At 44.2% G+C, this 27,363-nt stretch overlaps 2 protein-coding genes across 3 annotated transcripts; both read left to right on the forward strand.

The window, feature by feature from the left end:
- The first annotated feature begins 419 nt into the window (after positions 1-419).
- LOC116942910 (uncharacterized) lies at positions 420-15,929 on the forward strand. Of its 2 annotated transcripts, XM_032955355.2 has the most exons (8): positions 420-1,054; positions 2,998-4,357; positions 9,310-9,434; positions 10,220-10,308; positions 11,631-11,707; positions 11,900-12,019; positions 12,354-15,115; positions 15,205-15,929. In XM_032955355.2, exons 1-8 carry the CDS (start codon positions 841-843, stop codon positions 15,306-15,308), a joined length of 4,851 nt encoding a protein of 1,616 aa, XP_032811246.2. In that variant the 5' UTR covers positions 420-840; the 3' UTR covers positions 15,309-15,929. The 2 variants fall into 2 exon arrangements, with proteins under 2 accessions (XP_032811246.2, XP_032811245.2); XM_032955354.2 differs by having other exon boundaries at positions 12,354-15,929.
- On the forward strand, positions 15,324-26,838 carry N4BP2 (NEDD4 binding protein 2). The gene is made up of 9 exons (XM_032955356.2): positions 15,324-15,352; positions 15,936-15,959; positions 17,072-17,157; positions 18,014-18,059; positions 19,833-20,116; positions 20,919-21,040; positions 22,211-22,598; positions 23,359-23,527; positions 24,624-26,838. The coding sequence occupies exons 3-9, from the start codon at positions 17,110-17,112 to the stop codon at positions 25,103-25,105; spliced, it is 1,539 nt and encodes a 512-aa protein (XP_032811247.1). The 5' UTR covers positions 15,324-15,352; positions 15,936-15,959; positions 17,072-17,109; the 3' UTR covers positions 25,106-26,838.
- Positions 26,839-27,363: the final 525 nt, after the last annotated feature.

The following is a 27,363-nucleotide window of genomic DNA, read 5'->3' on the forward strand; positions in this document are numbered from 1 at the left end:
AGGAGGTTTTGACCATCACTTTGCTGATCAGTGTGGTTTAATGAAGTGGCAAGCTAAGGACCAGTTCAAATATCATTTGGCACTGTTTTAGTCAAATATTGGAGTTCAACTCAAGTTTCCGAGTTCAATCCTCCACCCCAGTCTTGTTAAATGCGGTAAAGAAATTTAAATGAACGTTCATTTTTTTTTCGATTTCAAGCTTTCGTGACTGCAGGGATTCATCTTCTTGGTTCTTTCGGTAAAGTCACGTTGTTGAGGCTGAGTCGACCTAGGGGAAAGACCCAGGGGAGTGCGCTAACCGCTGCTTCTACACCACCGCTCCACCAGCTATGTTGGGGCAGTGGCAGGAAATGTCCCCAGTGAATGGGGTGGGGTTGGTGTCGCCACGTGTTGAATCGACGTGGAGGGGGAGGGGCGGTGGCGGCGGCGATGACGTCATTACAGCGTAAAGGTTAAAGTTGACGCGTTTTTAAATTGCGCAAGGGCTTATTAAATAAATTATTTTAAAAAACCCATTAATTCGTAACAATACGTTGTGTGGGGGGGGGAGATGTCACGGAATCGCTGTAAAGTTGCCACGATGTTTTATTTCGCGAGCGAATGTTGTATTTTATTTTTGGCCGCCTCGGCCCTCACCTCGACGCCGTGGAGAAACAGACGAGTTATACGATTGTAAAAGATAAACAGACGAGTTATACGATTGTAAAAAATATTTGGAGCCCCCTTTGCGCAATTCAAAGACCGTAGTAGTAGCGAAGTTACGTTTTCGCAGGCGACTAATTATTAGTCCGTGAAATATTTCGGTAAATTGGATATCCAAACGTAAACCAACAAAAAAAAATGCCCAGAAAGAAACGCGCCGGTGTCGGCAGCGCACAGGCTAAGGGTCCGAAAACCCCGTACGGCCTACACGCTCCTGCCGGGGAGGAAGCATGGGAGGGCGGCCCAGGAACTAGCACCACGAGGGGTCAGGTGGTGGATTCCATGGTGTCCATGTTCCCGGACCTGGATCCTCAGGTCGTCTACATCGTGCTGGTGGAGTGCGACTTCAGCGGTGCGCATGTTACTTTAATCGGGCTCGGCGCGATTGCTTTGTAGACGGTGGTGGTGGTGGTGTAGTGCGCCGCTCTGCTGTTATTGGAAATTGTTATGGTTAATGTGGTTGTAACAGTTTGCACTGTTAAGAGGCATATTTCTTGGGTCGTTGAACCCTAGGTTGAGCCTATCTACGTGACTTTTACCGAAAGACCCAAGAATATTAATTCCTGCAGTCACGAAAGCTTTAAGTAAATGTTAAGAGGCATTTTTTTGTTTTCCTTCCCACGCTTTGTTGTTTCCCAAACATAGATACAACACATGTTTTAAGTTCGTTACGTGAGGTAAATGTGGCGTCATCTTTTATATTGTTAACATCGTTATAATCAATTGTCACCATCTTCATCACCATCCTCGGTTTATCGTTACTGTTATTGAAACATCAAAATAATCTCGGTCATGGTCTTCATGATCCTTATCGTGATCGCTGTTATTCAGTAACCGATGAAGATTATTTTGCGAGCTATACATTTCCACATGGTAAGTGACTTTGTTGAGCTATGATTTGACGCCAGGTCGCTTCTGAAAATTACTTAACACCTCAGTGGGCTTTACCTGGCAATATTTTTTATTTGTTTGTATATTTTTAAGTGATTTGTTTACCTTATACTTTGCACCCCTATCGTGTTTTGTATAGTTGTAAGTTGTAACGTTATGACCGGCCCTTACTGGACATCTGTGGAAAAAAATAGCTTTGTAGTTCATCGGATTCCTCCAGTATAAATAAGTATGCTGATTCTGAACTTTATCACGTTCATTATCATCATTCCGCCTGGCGTCACCGTCTTCGTTATCGTTATTAACGTCAATATCTTCATCATTGTCATCAAGCTCTTCATCGTTGCTGTTATTATCACATCATCGTCGTCATTGACGCCATAACCTTAAAATCATCGTCATCATGATCACTTGTCCTCATTAATTGTATTATTTTTTTTACTGTCATTGTTACCGTCATCCTCATCACGATTACTGTACTGTCATCTTCACCATAAAGCATCTGTCACAACGGTCACCATCATAACCGTCATCCATTTCGTCTTCATTGTTACCGTCACTACGTCATCGTCAGTCACAAATATTTACTGTCATCATCCTCTTGACTGCCACGATCAACATCATTGCCAATATGCTAATCATTACTGTCATCACAATCACTGTAAGTATTATCATCACCAATGATTATACGACCGTATTCATCACAGTTTTCATTATTTTCACCATATCAGCGACGTCGTCATGATAATATAATGTACAGCCGTTTGTCAGGCCATTGCTCAAGTTCGGTCTCCCCATGCTGCGTTGGTCAAAGATGTTGTATGACTAAACTTCACCACGCTGGGCAGTGCGGATTGGTGAAGGGCGGTGGGGGGGTGGTACAAGAGTTGGTTTCGCAATAATTTGTCGCTCGTGTTAGCCATAGCTGGGAATCCAACCCAGTCAAGTGGGCTTGCAATCTGCGAACCACTGCCCACCCCATCATCTTGACCAAACAAACATAGCCTGTGGGAAGGTGAAAGTATTCAAAGGTGTGTATTGTACTTTAAATAACAGCAATGTAGTCTTTATGCAGAGACTACATTTTACTTCAATGTCATGAATACCTGCCACGTGTAACCGACTTAAAATATGGTTCGATGTTATATTTTACACGGCTTTTGTACTTCGTAAACTTTCGTTGAATTCCCATATAACCTTTAAAAAATCCACATTGACACATTTATGGTGCAAATTAGGGCATTTCAGTGCAAAGGTGTTGTGAAGAACGTGTGGTCGTTTATTAGATTGCTATCATTGAATTACGCTACTTTATTGAATGCTGACGTATGGATTGTCTTGGACTGTTCATAACCTGCACAGCTGACACATTTCTCGCCATCTCCCTCCCCCTGGTTTGTTTAGCTGACGTGGCAATGGACTCCCTGCTGGAGCTCAGCGGGGCTGTTGGCCCACGACAGCAGCTGAGGGCAGAAGGTTTGAATGCCATTGCTCACGAGCTGATGAGCGGTGGCAGTAATTGGATTGGTGACTATGAGCAACCAAGGTCAGCTACAAACACCGGTGATATCGTTTACACTTCAAGCTCAACGAAAGGACCTGCAGATGAATTTAATTACGTTTATCCAGCTGACAGTGTTGGCACTGTGTCATCTGGTGAGCAGAGCAGTGCAAATTTCAGTATTGTGACTTCTTCAATAGATGACTGGTCTACTTTGAATCTGCTGCCATCAGAGGCTGTGAGTTCAGTTTTAGAAGTATCCTTTCCCTCCAGTATAGTACAGGAAAGTGTTATTGGAACCACTCGTTCAGATCGGCATCATCAAAGCAACAGGAGTTCTGAAAATTGTGGGCCAGTAAGCAGCAATCTGGAGGGTAGTGGTGTGCCGTTCCTTCAGCAGCCTGCTGAAAATTGCCATGTTTCTTTTTCTGATAATTACGGAAGTATAGTTTGCAGTACAAAAGAAAACATGCGTGCAGACAGAGGTGAAAGTGTTGTGGATGAAGCAGAGTTAGAACTGCAAATGGCCATCAATGAAATGGAAGAAATTCAGCACAATGAAGGCTCTGCGGTTTTACAAGAACCCCAGTCAAATGTTGGAGGCTTTGCTGATTCTGTAACAGATGGAGTGGCACCTGCTGATCGTGGCGCAAGACAAGAAAATGCAAAAGATGTTGATACTTCATCATCTTCTCATGGTTGGAGTGCATTGGAGATACCTGATGCGGCCTTCAGGCCCACATCTGATTGTTTAAGAGAAAGTGGACAAACGGTCAAAGTTGATGGGTCCATTGAGTCTCAGTGGCAACAAAATGAGAATATTTCCACTGGACAGTGGACACCAATGCAGGTCTGGCCTCCCTCATACAGCAGAGAGCAGACCCATCCACTGAGCCAGCATGAACAACCTATGACGTGGCTGTCTGGTGGTGGCTGGCAAGGCTGGGGTGGCCAACCTCTGATGTCAAACTTCGGACAGATGCCTCCCACAGATAACAGCTGGAATCACCAGGTGTATGGTTACACAGAGCCTGGTGGCAATGTGTACAGTATGAATCCGATGGCAGTGCCATTCGTTTTTCGTCCAAATGCTCCAGTGCAGAAACATGCACATCCATTGCCGAAGCAGCCTTGGCCAACGCAAACCCCGCCTGAGCCTAGACAGCCATTTCCGCTGAGCAAGATGAGATCCAGGTCTAAAGAAGGGAAGGTCCTATTTTTGCTTCGTGGCTTGCCAGGATCTGGGAAATCAACCTTGGCCAGGTAAGCTTACAGCCACATAATTGCGTATAAGATGCACATGCTTCTTAGAGGAATGTTTTATATATATATTTCAATACAGAGCAGTGCTTTATTAAATTTTACACTTGCTAATGTCTAGTGTTAAAATAGACTTCGCTCTCTGGTTTAGATAAATCATACTGGATCCAGGTAAAAAATTGCAGTGAACATTAACGTTTCTATTCTTGGTTCTTTCGGTAAAGTCACGTAGAAGGGAAACAATAAAATAATAAAAATATAAAACAAAATTCTCACGAAGTTTCGACTGCAACACAAGCAATCATCATCAGGTGTGAACACCACAGCAAGAAAATTTGAAAAAAGTGGCGGTTATTTTTAACGTTAGCACCACGGAAAGCGATTTAACAGTTTGTTCAGATGGACGAGTCCATCTATGTTCGGAAAAGATGAGGGGGGAGACGAAAATAATGGATGCGGTCTGAAAGCCACCGTAAGCGTGAACAATCAATTAAGACTCGAAATGGTTTATCAAATCCTTCCAATGATTGCTGAGCCAGAATCCATCTTCTCGGTTGAAATTGTCTGTGTTTGTATATGTGGATATCCTCATGAACGAATCTCTCATGGTAGCCCGATGGCTTGCAAAGAACCTCTGTCTTGGAGAAGTCAATGTCATGCGAGCCTACTGAATTATAACAGTGATCTTCCACGGCCGAGGTGTTGGTCCTACCGTGTTTTAGGTCTGCTTTGTGTTTTCTCGAATGCGGTCCGAGACATGTCGTTTGGTTTCTCTAATGTAACTACTACCACAGAGGCAACTTAGTTTGTAGACGCCAGGGTACTGTATGTCCGGAATCACATCTTTCACAGACGGAACCAGATCACGGATTTTATGTAATGTGTTGAATCGGACCTGGATCTTGTGTTTATTCAAGATTTTGGAGATCTTTTTTTGTGATCCCCGCAATGTAGGGTAAAGTGATGGTTTTGAAAGGCTCCTCAAGAGGGTCCTTCATGGTCGGAGTGATAACTTTGCGGATTGTGTAGTCGGAGTAACCATTAGCCATGTGGCTAGATGACAAAAGTGTCATCTGGCCACCCAGCCATCAGATTTACCATGGAAGTCGAAAAAGATGGCAAGCTACCTTTTTTGGATGGCCGAACAAAAAAGAGACCTGATGGTTCAATGAGCCACTGTCTACAGGAAAGCTACCCACACGGATGCTTACTTGAAACCGGATTCCCACCACCATCCATCCCAGAAGAATTCCCTCATCAAGACTCTGCACCATAGAGCCCAATGCATATCCGACCAGGAACACATAGCCAGTGAACTCAAGCATGTACACCAAGCTCTTAAGGCTAATGGTTACTCCGACTACACAATCCGCAAAGCTATCACTCCAACCATGAAGAAGGACCCTCTTGAGGAGCCTTTCAAAACCATCACTTTACCCTACATTACGGGGATCACGAAAAAAAAAAGATCTCCAAAATCTTGAATAAGCACAAGATCCAGATCCGATTCAACACATTACATAAAATCCGTGATCTGGTTCCTTCTGTAAAAGATGTGATTCCGGACATACAGTACCCTGGCGTCTACAAACTAAGTTGCCTCTGTGGTAGTAGTTACATTGGAGAAACCAAACGACATGTCTCGGACCTCATTCGAGAAAACACAAAGCAGACCTAAAACACGGTAGGACCAACACCTCCGCCGTGGAAGATCACTGTTATAATTCAGTAGGCTCGCATGACATTGACTTCTCCAAGACAGAGGTGCTTTGCAAACCATCGGGCTACCATGAGAGATTCATTCATGAGGCTATCCACATATACAAACACAGACAATTTCAACCGAGAAGATGGATTCTGGCTCAGCAATCATTGGAAGGATTTGATAAACCATTTCGAGTCTTAATTGATTGTTTACGCTTGCGGTGGCTTTCAGACCGCATCCATTATTTTCGTCTCCCCCCTCCTCTTTTCCGAACATAGATGGACTCGTCCATCTGAATAACTGCCAAATCGCTCTCCGTGGTGCTAACGTTAAAAATAACCGCCACTTTTTTCAAATTTTCTTCCTGTGGTTTTCACACCTCATGATGATTGCTTGTGTTGCAGTCGAAACGTTGTGAGAATTTTATTGTTTTATATTTTTATTATTTTATTGTTTCCCTTCTACGTGACTTTACCGAAAGAACCAAGAATTTGAATCCCTGCAGTCACGAAAGCTTTAAATCAAAAATTCACTTTTATGTTTTTATAAATTTTTGTTCATTACTTTTGTTTCGACAAAAAAACGTGTGCACATGTGGCAGTGGCAGAGTGACAAATAATCAAGAGGCTCCAAACTACAACATTGCAGCGCTATAAATAAACGTGCAATGAGGCAATGACACTTGTGTTCCAGGCATGCACATTCCATTGCTGGTAATGGATTGAATTTGTGTGATGTTTCCCCCTGCCCACAGTCACGCTGATAAATGTGTGCATTTAATCCCATTGCGTATGATCACGACGCATATATGTAACTAAGGCTTTTTGCCATGTGGCCTGCGACCAATGTGCATTTCATGAATCAAAAGTACACGTTTTTGTCTTCTACCTGACATTTTCCCCTCTCATGTAGGATCTGCCTTTCTGATCCTTTTTCTATTCTCATTCCTCACATCTGCTCCAGAGTCATTTTGGTCACCACACTAAGCCACCTCTTTCTAGGCCTGCCTCTCAGTCACAATGGTTGTGCTGCCATGGGCACCGCATTTCTTATGATAGTTTTCCTTTCTATGACATCTCCTGGCCATCTGAGTCAACTTTCTTTTAGCTTGTCTGAGATCGGCACCACTTTTTCCTTCCTACTTGTCTCCTATTGTCCGATCTGCACTATACTTAGATCATTTAAGATTGGTGCTGGATACATTCATATTTGCAAATGTGATTTGTAAGTTTGGTCCTCACCCATGTGTGGTGTCTTCAAAATTTACTCGCACCGACATGTTGTAACAAGTCACCTGCTTACACTTTATTAACCTATTCTTAGACCAGTTGTAGGCACTCCTATAACTATCTATACCAGCGGTCCCCAACCTTTTTGGCACCAGGGACTGGTTTCGTGGAAGACAAATGTACGGACCGGGGGGGTTCATCATTGGGTCTTTCTCCCTTTTCAAAGAAGCTCTCCAGCGACGTTTGTTTTTTACTCATTTTGGCGAGGGTTAGCTTGTGGGCTTACCAGAACTGTGACTAAGACAAGTGCACAGTGCGGGAAAGAGGCTGGACGGAAGTGGTAGATAAAATAATGGGCGGGCCACGCGCGGACTCACCGCTGACCTCCTGCTGTGCGGCCCGAATCCTAACGGGCCACGGACCGGTACCGGTCCGTGGCCCGGGGGTTAGGGACCCCTGATCTATACGGTAACTTCTCCCCACTCTTATCTACCTTTCACCTCGCTTATCCTGCACTCAGCAGTGCTACTGTCAGCGTCTCCGCACACAGCGTCTCCGCACACAGCGTCTTCGCACACAGCGACTTCGCACACAGCGACTTCGCACACAGCAAATCTACACCTCTGCCCTCACCTACACTCCCTCAGACCCGCTCACCCGTCTGTCCCGGGCAGGGGGATCAGCCATCACCCGCTCGGCGACGGCGTGAGGGTTGAGGTTGCGTTGACGGCTGGAGCGGCAGCGGCGAGATGTCTTTTTACTTGGTCCCCGGCAACAACTCCCCGCTCTGCTCACGCCCTTATATTCTTCTGCTAATTATCGGAGACCTCTCGTGCGTCTCTTTAAGCTCTCGCCAGGCTGGCGCCTGTCGGCCCATCAATCAACCCTTATCTCCCATCTCCCTGGCAACACCTCCGGTCTCAGCGTGCACAACCGGTTGTCCCCGTTTGCACCTGTTTCGCCCCTTAACTGGTGGTTTGCCCGTGCAAACCTCACGCGCACCTGTTTGCCCTCAGTTGCCCTCGGTTAACTGTGCGCACTGCGTATTTCACTACACTACGCATGGATCGATAGTGCATTTTCAATGTGCAATTTTATTGAGGGATTGTGTTGTCTTAGTGGGGTCTTAGACTGTTTTTGTTGTTGTTTTGCTGCCTTTCCCCAGCTTACATTTAGTTTTGTAAAATCGGCATGTATGTATACATATGTAATTTGTACTTGTATGCTGTATGAATATTTATTTATTTTTGCTTACTTTTTATCTTTTTCACTCCTTTCGGCTTTTTTGCATTGTTCGTTGTAACTTGCTGACCTGCTCGATATTAGTGAAAAAGAGCTTCATAACTGATTGGATTCCTAGAGTTTAAATAAAGATTCTGATTCTAATTATTTCTGACCGCAATCCAGACTTATAGCTATATAGGTTTTAAATAATCCCCATTAGCCTTTTTCCGATTTGGAATTGCTGGGCGGTGGTGGCGCACACCTGTAATCCAGCGCTGTGGAGGCGAAGGTTGGTGGATCGCACAAATGTTGTGATACTCCCTTCCCCCTCGGCGTTGAAGTGACATACCCTGGCTCGACAGGAGAATGCGCTACAGCAAAAATGTGGACACCCCCTTTTACGTATGCATAGGATAGAGTATTTCAGCCTCAAATGCATGGGTTTTCTCCTCGTGCTCCGGTTTCTCCCCACGTGTTAATTGGCCGATAACACCTTATTACACAGAGGACCAAAGAGCTTGGGCAATTATTGGCACCGGCTCACTGCGTGGCCACCTTTCTGCTTGTCCGTGGTTCCTTGCGCTTCGTGAGTCATTCTTTTTCTTCGAGAGTGAGCGAACGCCGTGCGCTGTTACAAGTCGAAATTATTATGCTCCGCTATAGTCAACATTTGTCAACGTAATTTGTCAACGGAATTCAAAATCTCAATAACTTTTTAGCGCTCGGAGCAGTGTTGATGGATGACTAAAGTTGACTGCAGCGTCTCACCTCTAAAGTTATTTATCTGAAATTTGCAGAAATATTAAGGAGCAAGGTCCAAATGGGGTCATCCTGAGCACAGACGACTATTTTGTTAAAAACGGGACTTACTGCTACGACCCCTCGGTGCTTGGCGAGGCGCATGAATGGAACCACAAGAGAGGTACCTGATTGATACGGTTGGTTTTTGTACCTTAAGTAAGATGGCAGTGAGAGGTACACTTGGCTCGGAGATGGCATGCGCTGTTTTCGATTCCAGGAGCTGTTAGTTCGAGCCCTGACCCTGTGTTCCAGAGCTCTATAACAAGCACATGAATCACTATGTGTATGGTTTATACTCCATGTAAGTGACTGTCAAAAATGCTTTGAGAACGGGACATTTCACAGTGTGCACTAAGATAAAAAAATATCTTTTAGTTTACGTAGTAATAATATTACGATTGTACAAAATGGAGGCGCACAAATTGGATTTTTTAATGTCAAATGTATAATTATTTTGTTCTGTCCTTTAAAATGTATTTTTAATTATGTTGAAATGTTAAATGTGGCTTTTTTTGCATTGTATTGTTTACACACAAAAAAATGGTTTTGCACTACTTGTTTAAATCCAAGTGTCCCTTGAATAGCAGACTTTGGGTCTCGATATGCTGTTATCTGGTCGTAAAATGTGTATATCTCTTTAAAAAAATAACCTTTAGCATCATTGCTTGTTTAAGGTCGGTGCAACAGAATGGAGAAAAAAAAACCCTGTAATATAAATGTCTGTTTTTCTAGTGTTAAACATATAATTATCATAAAAGGTCACCGAATTACATATGGACGAGGGTGCAATGAAAACAAGCTTCCCTATCCGTTGCACTTGATTCCACTGATTTAGTGCGAGCATGTTCGGGCGTAACACGTGCAATGGTTAGGATGCATTTGCATAGTTTTTTTTTGTGCGTGAAGCCAGGGACGCGATGGATGCAGGAATGTCACCCATCATTATTGACAATACCAACACGCACAGCTGGGAGATGAGACCCTACGTTGCCATGGTAACACACCACAAACACAGATGCTCAGCAGCTCGCCTCATACACAGAAGCTGCCTGTAAAATGAAAAAGTGCAGGAGCATGTTATTAACATCATGCCGCATGCTTCTTCGTTGATGACCAGGTGTAGTAGAATAGCTGCACACACACATGTACAAAAACATAGATCCCCCCCATATAGCCTAAATAGACTGTTGGGGAAAGTGCTGTTAGCGAGCACCTATGAAGGCCAACATGGTACACAAGGGGGTAGGTGGCCAGCACCATGTCCGACCGTATATGTCTCCCCAGTGGCGATGTTTACACACCACACCAGGTACTCATTTGAGGCTGTGTCGACTTTGGGGAGGCCCAGAAGCGATTCAGATAATTGTCAGTGGCGTTGGCTGTGAGTGGGAATCGAACTGGGGTCGGCAGGATTTGTTGTGCAGCGGGCTAACCGTTCCACTATTTCTCCCCATTTTTTCAGTCTACGTGTACATATACACACCGTGTAATTGATACATCAAGACTTGTACGTTTCTAATAGTACTCTTGTTATATTTATAATGGAATGTCCATAGCTGTAGAATAAAAACAACCTGTTGTTTCTTATGTGAAGCAATCGTTGCACAAAGCGTATAGTCGTGTTTATCATTACAATCACAGACAAAAGAAACACACGCCGTGATATAGTTTTCATAGTTCATTTATTTGGTATAGCCCTGTGAGCCATTCGGCTCTTGAATCGGGTGCAACCGCAACAAACAAAAAACATGAACAAGAAAATATCTTAAAGTGACTTTGTGTGACTGTGCAAACAGAAAAATCTAGGAGAAAAAAAAACATCAAAATATTGCAGAAAAAGCACCGTACACCAACGCTGTGTGCAAAAATCCCAGTGGGATGCAAGTCAAATAACAACAACAACCACAAGACAACTAAGATTAAGGCCATCAGTCCAACTCCGTACTACAATAAACAAAAACATGGCCAAAACAAAAAAACGTTTTCGAAATCACCAAAATAAAAGCCATAAATGCAATGTAACAGTGATCATAAGGACCATGACCGAATAGCATGACCCAGGCGTGTGTCATTTCATATGTTTTTCGGCATCTGAAACGGCAGCTTTTGTTGAGTTTGAGTGATTTTTTGAGTGCCATCGACTGACTCTTACAAAGCATAAAACGGTTATTCCTAGAAAGGCCACATTCATGAAATAACATGTAGACAAGTGAAGTGGCTGTGGACGGGAGTAGTTTTTGTTTACCTTGGAATACATAAAGCATCAAGGACGGCAGGCATAATGCAGTATGTTACGTGTGATGCCGTTGTTTTAAAGGCACTGCAAAGGAAATACAAGATTGTTTTCAAAGAGCCTGAAACGCCATGGAAGTTTAAGACCAGAGAACTGGAGAAGTAAGTCCTGTAAAGTATGAAAACAGTTCTTCAGATTTTTTTTCAATAATTGAAACCTAAAATTACTCACCATTCCATTGAACATCCTTTACTTCTGATGAGAGTTTTAAAAACACATGTCGAAATCTGTAATTTTTGATTTTTTTCTTGTGAATACCAAAGTGGATATTGTTTCTTGGTTCTTGTCCGCAGGCGAAATGTACATGGAATTTCTAGGGAGAAGATAATACGCATGCTAAACAATTACGAGCGTCACATGACTGTGGAGAGAATAATGGGCTCCTTCAAATCTACGCGTGACCATTGGGTGGGGTAAGTGAAACTTGCTCGCCCGCAGTTTTTGATAGCACTTGTGAAACAGAAGAAAATGAGTCGACTGTTTTACCGCAATGAGGTACACCATTGCTTACGTAACCCAGTCAATTACAGAAGTATTCTTAATTGCATTCTCAATATTGCGTGCATTTTCCTTCGATTGTGATTCGGTGTAATTTTCCAAATTTAACGTGCTCAATTAAATTAAAAAGTTGTGTTAGTGTGTAGTTTAAAAGTCTGTCATGGATGTGGCTTGATGTGATTAATAGGTCATACTGTAAATTGCATTTAGGTTAAAATGTTCAGTCCGTGATTTAATTTCATGTTGCAGACAAGAAGACGTCAAGGGAAAATCTAAACAGATGCTTGCCCAGACTCAAAGAGCTGCCTTGCAGCAGGCTGTTAATCTTGAAAACGGCTCACTGCCGTGTGCAGGGCGACCATCCAATGGTTTTAAACAGCATTCCCTTGGCAATACATCTTCTGAAGGGGCTGTAGTGACGGTGAATAAAAATATCGAAGATAACAGTGATGCACGTTCAACAGAAAATATTCTTCTTCCAGACGTATTGCCACTTGAAAGTAGGGCGGTTGCTGAGAGGTTGCCAAAAACGTTGGCTTCTGATTGCCAAGCTGAAGTGGCTGAACCCGACAAATATTTTGCATCGAGCCAAACGGCTGATAGTGGAATGAATGCTGCAGATAATGAAGTCACAGATAATCCAATTGCATTGAGCATAACGATGAAAAAAAGGACTCGAACGAGGCACCTAAAGAGTCCAGCCAAACAAATCCCCCAACAAACTTCTGATCTTTCGAGAAATGAATTTGATCCAATAGATGACTGGCCCTCGGATACTCCCACTGTCCCACTTGGCCAGAGAGTAAGAAGGCAACGGCATGACTCAACGCAAAATACAGAGGAAGTTGAGAGTCAGGCCGCTCCTGATTTAACAATTTGTCATATCCCTGGGTGTGAAACTGCAGCTTCTGCAAGCGGTGAAGTAAATGAAAGCCTTGATGCAGGAAATGCACAAGAGATGAGCATTGAGAAGCTGCATGAAGATTTTGAGCCCAGCGCTACCCAGAAGCAACCAGAGATTGATGCCTGCATGCCCGCTGACATTGTAAGCACTGGGCCTGGAGAAGGAGCCGACATGGCGGAAGAAGATGTGTTTTCCGTTAAACAGCCGCACGATGACACAGGAGCGGATTTCGAAAAAAACGAGGAAGCCGTGCGTGGGCAGCCTGGGGGCATTGTCAGTGCATCATGCACAGATAAGGTTACTGCTGCCGTTGAAGGTCGGATTACAGGACGTTCAGATAACGTACCTCATGTTCTGAAAGTGGCCAGTTCATCGCTCGTTGATGAAAATCCCTTCTTGGCCCAGGTAATGGAAACTGTCCGCTTGAAGCAGAACGAACAGCTGGCCGTTTCCAGTGATGCAATGGAAGGTTCTCATGATCCGAAAGGTGCAGCTGCCGTTACCTCCATGCCTCGGTCTGCCAAAACAGTTAAGTTAGTTGCACATTTCTCACAAGCGTTGAGCTTGCAGAATGATGGCAACACTGTGGTCGATAGCCACGATAAGTCTGCGCGTCCTTTGGATCGAAAACATCAGTCCACTTACACAGCACCAGAGGACTTTGCGTTGATATGGAAGGTGACTAAAAACAAATTGGATAGTGTTGATCCATTTGTAGTTCTATGTGGGAATCCAGATCGATTTACTATCCATAATGAAGCTGTTGCAACTGCTGATGAAACGGGCCCCAATATTCCTTATAAATTAAAACTTGACAAAGGTATATTAACAGAAGACATGGATAATCCTGAACCGGAGAGAGATGCAGAATATTTGGTAACACATTTTAGATCAGTCAGCAGAGAGGTTTTGGTTGACATTTATGAAAAATGTAACAGGAATTTAAACTGGGCAGTAAATGTTTTAATCGAATCAGGTGTTGAAATGTCTGAAGAAATAACAGAAAAAGAAACTGACACTGAAGCGGCATCATTCATTGATGAAGATGTGTTGCAGGAGATAGAAACCATGGAGTGTTCAACGAATCAAAATACCCAAGTATTGAACCGTGTATTGCATAGTGATTCATCAATGCAACCGGACGTGCTTTGTCACACTGCTCGTGCTCAGCCTGTCAGAAAACAAACTGAAACTGGCCCCAGCAACACAAGCATCGGCACTGGAAGCAAAGAAGATGAAAGTGGAATTGGTTTCTGCCCAAAAAAATACGATGTTGAGGATACGTTGGTTGATTGGTGGAAAAACACCCCACCGAGGCTTGTCAGTGAAGTAAACACAGCAGTCTTGTCTGATTGTGGACATCAGCAAATGGGTGAAGAAATTGATGGTACAACAGGCACTGGTGGCCAACACTTCGATAATGTCCAACCTAAAGAAAATGTTGTACCCGGAGAGAGCAGGCATGAGGTTTCCTTAGGTCACGAAACTAAAGGTGCCGATTGTGAATGTACGTTTGTGAACCATGATGTGAACCGTGTGGAAGGTGAAACGGACAATCCTGCAGAGCGAGAAGAAGGTGACTGCTGCGAATACAGTGCTGCAATTCAAGATGACTCAATGCTGGACAGAAAGATTATTATTTCCACGGATGACAAGCTAAGATCTTCAGACAACAGGGTGCCACGGGCATCGGAAAGGGCTCGCGCCAGTGAGACGGTGACCACTTGGGAGCAGCTCACCCCTCGGACGGCAATGGCCCCGGGCAACGCATCAAACGCCTCGTTGGCGGCACCAGTCCTGGAAGCGGCTGGTACCTCAGAGACGCGGCCTGCACAGCCGGCGATCACGAGGGGCATCGAAATAGAAGCGGGCGCAGTGCAGCAAGCACTGTCTCGCGGGGCGACGGAGGGCAGTGCCGTTGGTCAAGTGCGGGAAGTGGAAGGCGATGATTTATTCGACAAGGGCCCGGGGGCGGGGAGGACTGCACAGCCTTTGGCGGGAGATGGAGCCAATGCCCTTCCCCACCTGTCCACCCTGGAGTTCTCCCTCCCCCACGAGCTGGCTATACAGCTCGTAGAGCTCTTTGGCCCTATTGGCCTGGATGATTGTAAGTTGCTGAGGGTTACATTAAACACGCACGAGTCTATTTTGTATGTTGATCTGATGATTGATTTACAACCCATTGTTTGGATGCAGACTCTTCCCACGCGAGGGGGGTTATTTGGCCATACTTCACCACCGCTGATCAGCGTGTGAATTGGTGCAGGGGACACAGGAGCCAGTTTGGATATCCCCACTGATGTTGGCCTTGACCGAGAATCGGATACAGAACTCAGTTTGCCAGGTTCATACCGTTTTAAAAAACTTATATTGCAGCACTTACAGCAAAACATGAGCGATAAACAGATTGAGCTGTAAACAAAAATATTAGCTTCACACTGATTACACTGTTCAATCTGGGTAGCAATGAGGTGCTTAATAAAAAGCCTTTGCCACACTTGAATATGCTCAGAGGAGCTTACCGGTACGTTTTGTTACAGCATAGCTGGCTATTTACAAAATATGTAGGAAGATGGTGACTGGGATGATTTATGTAATGTATATATGGTAATGATTATGGTAAATAGTAGAGCCTGTATCTTATAACTTTTTGTGATGTGTGGTATAAGATGGTGGGAACATTCAGCCCCTCAGCTATCAGTAGTAATCATATTTTGTGTCTTCACACGTGGTAACAATGCGAGTGAAAATGTGTCTACGCAAAACACTTGCTCTGCCCTGTCAAGCCATGGATTAAAGCCAGGATATTAAATTAAGCATAATTCGCTTGCCAGGGTGTTTTGTAGACTGCAAAGGTTTACCGAAATAATTTTGTGGAATTTTTTTTAAAAAGTTAAATATAAATTTTCTTGTCCGCATCTCTGCAGCTACTGGTGATTTTTCCTGTGGGGGTATGTTATCTATACTTGCTTACACATAACCAGATATTGCGTTTATGGCCGCTTCTTCCCTTCGCTGCAGCTTCGTTTATGTTTGCATGTGGATGCTATTCTTTAGCCGACTGGTGATGCATCTTATATTCATGCTTCCAGCCTCTTGTGTCGAGATCTGCACTGGTGCGACGCGTCGTAGTTTATTGTTTATATTTTAGTCGGGTATTTGAAAGCCTGGTTTCGGCAACAACTGCATTCTTGCGGCATGAACCTGGCTGGCATGTCCTCCCCCCACCCCTCCCCCCCCCCCCCCCGTGCTGACAGCGTGGCGGCAAACATTTTAATCGGTGCAGCGCCGGCGAGAGGGCAAACCGAACTCTCGATCGTGGCCGGATGGTTAGAAACTACAGCTTGACATATTTCCACAGCATTCGGGATGTAGAGCGCGCCTTTCCTATGCCGAGTCAATTAATTTGTAGTGGGCCAGGGCTAATGGGCCCCTTCGGGTGGAAGTGACCACTCCTATACATTCTTAATGCTCTCACTTGCGTTTGAAAAAGCGGTCATATTGATGGCACTCCAGCTGCGGGAGTGTCAAAACTCCATTTGTGGCGCTGGTAATTAAAGTCAAATCAGAGCAGGCAATTGATAAGTGATAATGGCTCTTGAGATTGCTTATGAAAAGGTTTTGTGACATCGTGCCTATAAAACTACTGCAGTAAATTATAAAGGCCACTGCTGTCCTCTTAGTCACTCTCTTGTTGCCATACTGCCTGTGCTAAAATATCACTGGTGTCACCTGAGTGCAGTAATGTTGAGGGAGCTGCAGATCCCACCAATCTTCTATAAAGCAGTTCTTTATTACCTTCATTTGTTTTGGTCTTAATCACAATGTGTGATTAAGATTAGTCTTGACTAGTATGCCATTTAAGAATTGGCACCTTATCTGCCTTATACTGGTCATTCCAGGCCAAAGTTCCTCCGCAAATACAACTATCGCTTAAACACGGTCAAGCTGAAGGCTGCCAAGCGGCAAAGTTCACGCAGTGCGTGGCCTGTGATTCAAGCGCAACGCTGCTATCCAGTTTTGTTTGCTGTGAACATTGCTGACTCTGACTCCTTGCATGCAGTTTCACTGGCCCCCGAGGACCTGGCGGTGCGAATCGATATGAAAATGGCGCAGATGATTCACCAGCATTGGAAGGATTCCGTCATGGTGTGTGTCTCCCCGCAGACCAGACCTCTTGCCACAAAGCACTTCCCATTGGTCGCTCACTCACTCGCCGTATTGAATTTCCCCTTTGCTCAAACACCTTTGTCTGTACGGTATCGAGCTTGGAATGACATGTATGTATGTTGAACTTCTTTCACACCGTACTTAGCCAACCATGCTAATCAGATGTGAGGGAGAAGGACAACAAACTTAACACAAAAATGAGTTCTAAATTAGTTTTCAATCTAGATTTTAAAGTGCATAGCTCCAGTGGCTTGTTAATATCGAAAGGAACAGCATTCCAGATGGCCGCTGAAGCGCATCTTAAAGCGCACGATGCAGTAACTGTCTTTGTTCAACGGTTGGAATAGTTAGAACACAACTCTGTTATGTTCACAGCTTAATATAGCCTCTTGTGACCTGCTGAATGCAATATCAGATTTTGTAGTATATGAGCAGCCAGAAGGCATTTGTATACAGTGCTATATTTTTATCGTCATTATTTACTGATTAGATCACACGATTGGACTTTTGTTATCTCTTCCAAGGCGTCGCTGTGTATGCAATTATGCATCGGTAATGTTTATCCCAGATTGTTTTAAATACATTTGAAGTGAGCATCTGCTTTAAGTTAGGTTCGATGACATTGTTGTTAGAACGGAAATTTATTTCACCCACGTCTAAATACCGCATCATCCTGAGCTCCGTTTGTACTTGTGCAATTGCAGGAATGTACCATAGTTTATTGACCAGTATATAAGTAGGGGGAAATCAAATATGGAGGAATCGGATATCTTAAAAAATATAATACCATTACTTATTTATGTCTAATACTTTTGATGCTGTCGTGTTTGTGTAGGCCCGTCAGAAGGAAGAGGCCTTGTCTTACCAGCTTTTGCAAGAAGGTAATGGTTTAAAATATATTAAAGAGTACAAATATATCACGCACAACACCCTACTTGTATTAACAACAGTGCAATATTATTTTAGAAGCATGACCTATCGTAGCATACCCTTGGGGATCATGATAGTGAATGGTATATTAGTTAGAATGTTGATGTTTTTCAGTGTTATTAGAAAACATGACCAATATAATGTATGACATTCTAAAACCTATCTCTTGGCCCTTGTGGTTTCTAAAGAGTACATTGTGAAGACCGAGGCAGTGCTACAACGTTATTCATGTGAAACATTTGTAGAGGAGAGAAATACGCGGTGCGCACAGTTAGCGGGTGCAACGGAGGGCAAACAGGTGTGCGGGTTGCAACATGAGGTTTGCACCGACAAACCAACAGTAGTTAAGCGGAGAAGCGGGTGCAACTGTGGTCGAACAGGTGGGTACGCTGTGACCGGAGGTTGGCACCTAGGAGACGGGAGATGGGGGGTGATGATAAGGAATTAATGGGACAACATTTGCCGGCCTGGCGGCAACTTAAGTGAAGCACATGAGGACTCGGAATGAGCATGGGGATATAAGCGGGAGTGTGTGTAAGCGAGGGGAGTTGTTGTTTCTGGGAACCAAGAGTGAAGACATCTCACCGCTGCCGCTCCAGCCGTAAACGGGACCTCAGCCCTCACGCCGTCGCCGGGTGGGTGTTGGCCGAATCCCCCGCCCGGGACAGACGGGTGAGCTGGTCTGAGGGAGCGTAGGTGAGGGCAGCGGTGGAGATGCGAAGTTGCTGTGTGCAAAGTCGCTGAGTGCGGAGCTGCTGTGTGCAGAGTCGCTGAGTGCAAAGACGCTGTGTGCGGAGTTGCTGAGTGTGAAGACGTTGTGTGCAGAGTTGCTGAGAGCAGAGCTGCTGAGTGCAGGATAAGTGAGGTGCAGAATAGATAAGAGCGGGGAGAAGTTAAATATATGTGACCGTACAGATAGTTATAGGAGTGCCTATAACTGGCACAAGAAGCGGGTGACTTGTTACAACGTGTCGGTGTGAGTAATTTTTTAAGACACTACACATTTAACCAATACAAATTTTTTAAGTGTCGCTGCGTAAGAGGATCCCACTTGAACGTTGTAAATGCGATAAAAAATTTAATGACCACAACCAAAATATATTGAATTTTGCTTCAGCCTCCAAAAATGATCCAGGTAATTTCAATTTAATTTTCTATCATAAAAACCGACATCGGTTTATTCAGGGAAATCAATTGGTAGTTAACGGTATAGGCAGTCACTTTTCCCTGCCTCCACCTTCCTCTCTCATCTTAATCTACTCCCCTTCACGCACTCTCCCCTCCAGCAATCGAGGCTTTCGAAGCCCCCAGTCAACCTTTGTTCAGTGGGAGGTCACTTGCTTTCCTCTGCTGCCCCCATTGTCTGGAGCTCCTTTCTCCCAGCCATCCATGCTGTCGACTCTGCCACTTTGCAAGGCCAGACTCACAACCTTAATTTTGACCCTTGCTATAAAATAAATATGCCCAATGTTTTTGTACAGCATCTTGAGGATGCAGTCACAATTAGATACGATATAAATCCTGATTGATTTAATTCATCTGCCATTTGGCCCTTTTCAAATGAGTTGTTTTTGAGTAGAATGTATTCAAACAAGGAAATGTGGCCCAGATTTCAATTTCAATAAGTCTTCAAAGCCATTGGATACTCCAATATTACTGGCTGGAACAACCACCCATGAACAGGGGCCGATTTATTCTTCTTTCCTGTAACTGCCCTGCTCCAGACGCGAGGTCCCAGTTTATGATGTCCGAGGACTACCAAGCAGCGGACAGGCCTTCGTTCTCGCAAAACCGCGGCCCCCCCAGACCCGGTAGTGCCTCTAATGCCACGCCGGGCCGCCGGCAGCAGTGGACGTCCATGCCGGTGTCTCTGCTGCTGGGCCCCAGCGTCGACGAGGATCTGTGGGATTCTCCATACGCGCCCAGCTACAGGCAGAGTCAGGGGCAGCCCTCATCGCTGCTGGACATCATGTCAGAGGAACTGGCCTCCCAGCTGAGCAGGGAAGAGGTGAGCACAGTCAGTCGCACCCCCATGAGATTCCCGCTGCAGTATTTCTGACGCTTTTGCGAGTAATTTTAGTACGTGTTCCTATTTTACGGGTTGTGACCTGCGTCAAAGGAGGGGGGTTAAGTTAGCTTATTTTCTGGAAATGTGTTACTTTTTGCATTCAACCGTCATCAGCCGTGATCTATCCACCGCCGGATGAAGGCCTTCCCAAGCCATTGCCATCTCTCGTGGTCATGCGATGCAACAATCCATCGAGCATCTATACAGGAGATGATTTAATTTGGCTGGTATTCGATCGTTATTCACAACCACCGCTCAATATCTACTTTTGCAATATGTTCTGCTCTAGGCTCCTTTCCTTAACCCTTGCATTAGTTTTATGTAATAACGACCTTCACAACTCGCACTGACCATTGTGGTGAAGTATGATCAAGTAACCCTTCCTGCACGGTGTGGGGAGGTCCTCATCGAGTAGTGGATTGACCAAGGGGCTGTACGTGTAATAATATAGTTTACATTTGTAAGGTGCATTTTATCCGTAATATTTTTATATGACGATATAATTTTACAATTGTTTTGGTCAATGTTTATTTATTTGCGAGATTACCACATTACGTAATGCGTTGCCCATACATATTACGTTAAAGTAATGGAAAGTTTTACCTTAAAATAATCATATTTTTTAAAGTTTCAACTATAATTGTTTCGCTAGGTGTCTTGTTTACAGTTCTTGTCCATGTTTGTTTTTTTAAGAAGCTCGCCGTAATAAATAATTCATTGCCTCTACATTTATTTGGCTCAGGGAGGAGGAAAAAGAACGAGGACAAAAAAAGACGCGTCGGCTAAGTTGAAAGAACAGAAGTTGTTCGAGCTTTTCCCGGGCATCGATCGTCAGTTTCTTATGGATGTCTACAGAGATCATGAGTGAGTGCCTGCCTCTTCTTCGGTCTGCTTAAAACAATATAATAATTCTGTGCTAATGCTATCGATGGGGGGGAATTATCAGTGATGTGTTAGGAATCAATTTTCCCAGAAAAGCTTAGAATTGGTGCCAAGTTTGTCCTCTTTAGGATGTTGGGCTGGTGCTGAGTTCAAGGGCCCTTTTGGGCTTGTCCTTACCTACTTTCCCCTTCTCATCTCACTCTACTCTCTTCCACACACTCTCCACTCCAGCAACCGAGACCTTTTGTCATCAACCCATCGCTCAGTGGGAGGTTACTAATTCTCTCCTGCCTGCGTAATGTGGAACTTGTTTGCCCTCGGCCATCGGTGCCATTGACTTCCTGCCCCTGTTCGAATCCAGGCTGATCACCTTACAATCTTCCTCTGACTATGATTGACCATCTAATTTTCTATTATTAGTTAACCCCCCCCCCCTCCTTTTACCAGGATGTTCAAGGTCTGTACAGCGTGCTGAGATGCTATTATATTTAGATGCTATATTATCCAAATTGTATTGCATTTGAGAACGTTTGTAAATATATTTTAAATTGCTGTATGAAATGAATACACAATTTAATTTCTTTCAGTGTTATTATTTGGCTATTCAGTGTTGGCAGTGGTGCACAAGTAACAATATATATCATAAGTGACGTTTCGGGGAATGGCCCTTCTTGAATGTGTAATTGATGAATGTGTTGAGTTTTTATTCTTGTACAGAAACTAATAATGAGATTTTGTATCTTTAATTACGAAGGCCTTACTGAGTCTCAAGACACTTTTTCAGCAGGGTCTTGCTCTTGCATTTTTGGCCAAATTCCATTATTATTAGTGTTTTGTATATGATGTGAAACAGGAGCACCTCAAGAAAGCCCACGTATATGGGATTATAAAGCTTGAAGTTCCACACAGACCCTCTTGCTGCACTGTGATATCCTGTCCACCACACAGCCCAGTGGGTTTTGTAGTTTCACAAATCTTCGTGATCCACTAACCCTAACGTCGAAAGTGCAAGATTACAGGTGTATACTACCACGCTGGGCTAGCTTGAGATTCATTTGAGATCTGAGCTTACACATCTTTTATTTTCCACCGGTTGGGAAATCCTTTGCTTGGGAACATCACAATCAGCTGATTGCGTTCTCACTTTCACAGTTACTCCCTGGATAGCACGCAGCAGTTCCTGAGCTCCGTTCTGGCCACTGACACCAGCCCAGCCCGCACGGTGGTGGCCTCCGACGTGTATAGCGAGAACGAGCGGCAGGAACTGCGGACGGCTCTACGCCTCAGCCTGCAGGAGCACGCGCTACACGGTACCGGCGGCGCCGGTATTCCTGCCACCTCTTCACCCTCGCAGTCCGTCGCAGGGCCCCGAGCGCCAGACAGCGATGACGCCGCCTTCCAGGACATGGAAGCGCCGGACTACGCCGACTTCCGCGCAGAAGCCTTCGCGCACCACCAGCGGCGGAGAGAGTGCTTCCAGCGGGCGGCCGAGGCATGCCACCGGGGAATGCGCGATGTCGCCATGCACTACGCACGCCAGGTGCGTTCGCTTGGGCCGGGAATTTCGGCCGCGCTGAGCCTGTTGCGGGAATTTCCAGCGTGCGCGTAACTCTCCACATGACCTAAAATAAACCCCGGGTACTGTCGTCGTTGAGAGTGGGTGGTCGTGTGCGTGGCTTTTGTTCTCCACGCATTATCTGCCTTGTGTTGATTTATCTGAAACATGCAAATCTATTCCAGTTACACGAGTTATTTTTTTTCTTCCAGAAATAGGTCCACGCTTTGTGACTGACTGAAGATCCTTTTAGTTTAACTCGTATTCATATGATAAAGAAATTGAGTGTCAATAAAGCAATAATGATTAGTATCAATAGATTTATCATCAGATTAGATCCATTCACTTAGAAATGAAGACCATCTGCAAGCTCAACTAACCGATTTACTAAATGTTTACACAGAAATTAAGTATCTCAAACCACTGCAGAAGAAATGTGGAAATGTGGAAACGCCAGGGGGGAGACCGAGAGGCAGGTTTCGAAAGCGGTGATTTGAAATGGTAAAACAAGATATGAAGGGATGTGGAATGGGTGTGGAGGTGGCAAAAACTGGAATAAGTGGACTAAGAGGACCAGGATGGTAGACCCCCACACGATTGGGGGAAAATTTCATGCAGAAGAGAAGATAGCCCAGACAGAGTGAGATGTATATCCTCGACAGATTAAGTTGATCACTTACTGAGGCTTCCGGGTGGCATTGGCATCGAGAGAGAATCCCGCCTGTGGTTGAACGTGCCACCCCAGGGCCACCTGCACGGTGAGAAGATGAAGGAGGCGAATGCGCTTGCGGCACATGCCATCCTGCAGCAGCGGAACATGGCGCTGCTCCCGCACAGCATCCTTGACCTGCATGGACTTCACGTGGGCGAGGCCACAGCCGCCCTGGCCGACGTCCTCGAGCAGCGACAGAGAGGTGCGCGCCCGCGTGCTTCCACGTGCCTGTCATGCATGCCACCGTATTTGCGGTGCAGCGGTTGTGAATATGAATGGGCGATTGTTCTTGGAAGTTTTTCAAAGGTGTTATGCGTTGCCGGGAGATGGTACGGAACGACTGGTTTTATGATGTGGTTGTTTGGTCGTTTGTTTACTATTTGCATGCATAAGTGGCTACAGAAACAAGTGGGTGTATTGTACATAAATATGCTAAATGTGGGTGTACGATAAACTGGAGCTATCGCTGCGGGTCTTTCTATGGTCATCCATCATTCTCAGTTCAGAGCTAATCCATTCCATTTCTCCAAGACCATCATCATGGACCCATTCAAATTATACTGACCATCTCATTCATATCGCATTACTTTCATGAATGCGAAATCACTTGTTTTTTTAAACTCGTCAACTCTGCCACCGCATGTACTTTTCCTGAAATGTGCAATTTGCATTTGTCATTATTAATAAACTGGAACTTCCCATTAGGACATAGCCTGGGCTGTTTGAACCGTAGACTGATCATTTTATCTTTTTGCAGGCTATTGTATAACATTTTTACGTCATCCAGAAAAGACTTGTCAAGTTGCATAACTTACAGGAATGTTGTGCCAAATCTTAATTTAGGGTTCTAAACATTAGTATGATTGCCACACTCAAACACTGTTGCAGCAGTCATTTTATCGTTGACTTTTGTTGCAATCAAACTGACTGTCATTTCAGAATTAACATGAGTATTCAACTCTGCAAAGCCAATTATGAGCACAAAACGTACTTTCATGACCACATGCATTATTAAGGTATCACAGGTCATTTTAAATGCTCTATCAAAGCCAAATAGTGTCCTGTGCAAAACTGAGGTCCATCGCAACATTGACCCACTGATGTTTATAAACAGTGCAGCCACATGGAATAATTGAGATACAAATTGATTCACTATTGGAATTGTGCGCTGCAATAGGATTCATGCCAGACATGCGAATTCCGTGAGTGGCTGCTGCTGAACACAAGGTCATGTTTGTTGACATTGGGTAACGTTTATTTTATTATTTGTCGCCCTGACCCACGCACGCACATGGCAGAGTGCCAGGGCCAGGGAAAGTCAAGCGTTCTGTCAGTCATCACGGGCCAAGGGAACAACAGCCGGGGAGGAGTGTCCCGGCTCAAGCCAGCCGTGCTCGACTACTTGCGGAAAAATAAGTACAGGTGGGACGCGTCCCCCTCGTTCGTTGATTGTTTATGGCCACAATGCGAAGAAGGCCCGTCGCGGACGTATTCATTCATGTGTGAAATAACGACGCCCGTGATTAAATCGCCGGAAATGCTCCCGATCTCATCAGATCTGGAAAGCTCAGCAGGATTGGGGTTGAGCCTGGATAGTGCATCCGTCAGTTGCCACCGTTGCTGCCAGGTTTTTGTTGGTTGCGGCTGCCGTGCTATGGGGGGGTGGTCATCGGAGCGCAAGGCAGCAAAATCCATTATTGCACTTTACTTTCACGTTCCCATATCTATGCTCAACTTCTCCTACCCACACCGGTCCAGGAACCCTCATGACCAATCATGATGCGTATGGGGCAGACTCCATTCAGTCCTGGATTGACAAAGGGTTGTGGGTAAAACTATTGAAGCCCATAAACTGGTAGCCACATTGTCCTCTCCAATGTGGCATAGAGCTACGGAACCACATGTTTTTGCACACCCAAGCTCCAAACGAGCATTTCCCCAAGCTTCATTGCTTGGTACCCCTCCCATGGTGCAGCTTTTCATGATTACAAGTCATTGGGTGTGTGCAATATGTGATGGATTAATTTAAATTGCATATCAGTGGAATATATTGGTAAAATGTGGAAAGGCTTGCCTTTGAGGGTTGCTAGGCCTGACATTTTTTTGAACACTTGTATACAAAATCCCCTTATTATTTATCCACTACGGTCTTTTGTTTTATCTCAAACCTTGAGCTGAACTTAACCACTCGCTATTCGGAACGTCAACTGCCGTACTTACCAAATCGACAAATGGTCAGCAGTGGTATCGGATCCTCTGTGTCAAGTGTCGTTTTGGCACTTGCTTGAAAAGAAAGCGACAATTGAAGTGCTGTCATGAGTTATGGTTTGATCGCACAGCTATGCTATTGAAGCTTAAAGCAGAGCTCTGTACCAGCGGAGGCAGGTGGTTGCAATACGCCGACTGGACCCTTTGAAGTGCTTGCGTAATACAGTCAACGGTAAAGCATTTTAGAATTGCTTCACAAGCCGCCACGTCCATATATTTTGCTGTTGACCGGGACCCCAAGGGATGACTTGGCTGCCAGTGGAAGACTTGTACAGCAAGTAGTTTTTTTGACCTCTGTGCAGATGTTGAATGTTTGTCCTCTCGTATCAGTGAATTATCTTTGGGCATTCTGGTCACCTTCAGAGACTTTATATGGAAAGCCACACGCTATAAGAAAGATCCTTCTGAAAAAATACTCGGGAGGGGTTTTGGCAACAAATGAAGAAGTTTTGATTTAAAGCTTTCGTGACTGCAGTAATTCATATTCTTAGTTTTTTCGGTAAAGTCACGTTGAAGAGAAACAACAAAATAATAAAATATATATAAAACAATAAAAAATTCTCACGACGTTTCGACCATAACTCAAACGGTCGTCTTCAGGTGAAGACGTTTGAGTTATGGTCGAAACGTCGTGAGAATTTTTTATTGTTTTATATATATTTTATTATTTTGTTGTTTCTCTTCAACGTGACTTTACCGAAAAAACTAAGAAAATGAAGAAGTAATTATACTTGGGGAGACCTTAATACGACAGTCGATTGATCATGGCTGATAGTGATGATGATGGCACATGCCTATTCACTGTATAAATTGTTGACTTCATTGGCACTCAATTTTTAAGCTGGGGTCATGGATGTTAAAATTTTAAATGATAGTGGAAAATTTGCATTATATTAGTTAATGTTGCACCTGAAATGTTTGAGCTGTTTACCAGTGAAAAATAATTGCAGGCATGTAATAATTGACTAAAATTGACTTATGCTCGTGTGATACAAGAATAAAAGTGTTTAACAATACATCATTTATAATGCATGCAAATCGCATGCTAACAGTCCTTTATAAGGATAACAAGACAAAACATGGGGACACGATACAAACGAGACACTCTATATGGGACAAAGCAAATATAACGCATTCATTTGAAGGTAGAATACATTCTTGATTTGAATGCATTGAATCAAAGTGGTGATATGGTGCGGGCTTGTGGTGAATCGTTCCATGCCTAATAAAGTATCCAGTGTTGAATTGTTGCCAGCGTGACCTCTCTCTCTCTTGGCAGGTTTTCAGAGCCTCATGCGGGACTGGTCAAGGTTCATTTGCCACGCGCGCGAGAGGTTTGATGGCATGTAGCGCGACGCTCTTTTGAGTGCACTGGCATCATTGGTATTCACTTGCTGGTGTTATTTCATAATAGTTTTTTTGTCCTGCAAAGAAAAAAAATATTGAAAGGAAAAAGCTCATAATTAACTACTACGTTAACCATACACCAAGCTCATAAATCAGACTATTCAAATTTAATAACAATTTGTGTAATGGTTCCTTAATTTATATCCGGAAGACATTACTTTTAAATCTACCGAATAACGATGACTCACGAACTGCAATGTACTTGTAAAGCAAATGTAAAAAAAAGCTTTATATGCTTTTTTGGTAAAGGGAAAATGGGTATAAATTTTTTTAATCTATTTTTATACTTTTTGTAATGTATATATAATGACTGCAGGGGCTGAGGTTATTTCAGGACAGTTATGTAAGTTATATTGTAAAATA

The sequence above is a fragment of the Petromyzon marinus genome, chromosome 16 (assembly GCF_048934315.1).
Source record: "Petromyzon marinus isolate PM22_M1 ecotype Great Lakes invasive population chromosome 16, UKy_Petmar_22M1.pri1.0, whole genome shotgun sequence".
Lineage (NCBI taxonomy): Eukaryota > Metazoa > Chordata > Hyperoartia > Petromyzontiformes > Petromyzontidae > Petromyzon > Petromyzon marinus.

Bases quoted from the DNA above. Each gene is read 5' to 3' on its own strand.
- LOC116942910 (XM_032955354.2), top strand. From the start codon at position 841: ATGCCCAGAAAGAAACGCGCCGGTGTCGGCAGCGCACAGGCTAAGGGT. The intron at 1,055-2,997 runs GTGCGCATGTTA...TGGTTTGTTTAG, and splicing joins GGTGGAGTGCGACTTCAGCG to CTGACGTGGCAATGGACTCC. The intron at 11,708-11,899 runs GTAAGTCCTGTA...TCTTGTCCGCAG, and splicing joins AAGACCAGAGAACTGGAGAA to GCGAAATGTACATGGAATTT.
- N4BP2 (XM_032955356.2), top strand. From the start codon at position 17,110: ATGAAAATGGCGCAGATGATTCACCAGCATTGGAAGGATTCCGTCATG. The intron at 18,060-19,832 runs GTAATGGTTTAA...GCCCTGCTCCAG, and splicing joins TTACCAGCTTTTGCAAGAAG to ACGCGAGGTCCCAGTTTATG. The intron at 22,599-23,358 runs GTGCGTTCGCTT...GTGCCACCCCAG, and splicing joins CCATGCACTACGCACGCCAG to GGCCACCTGCACGGTGAGAA.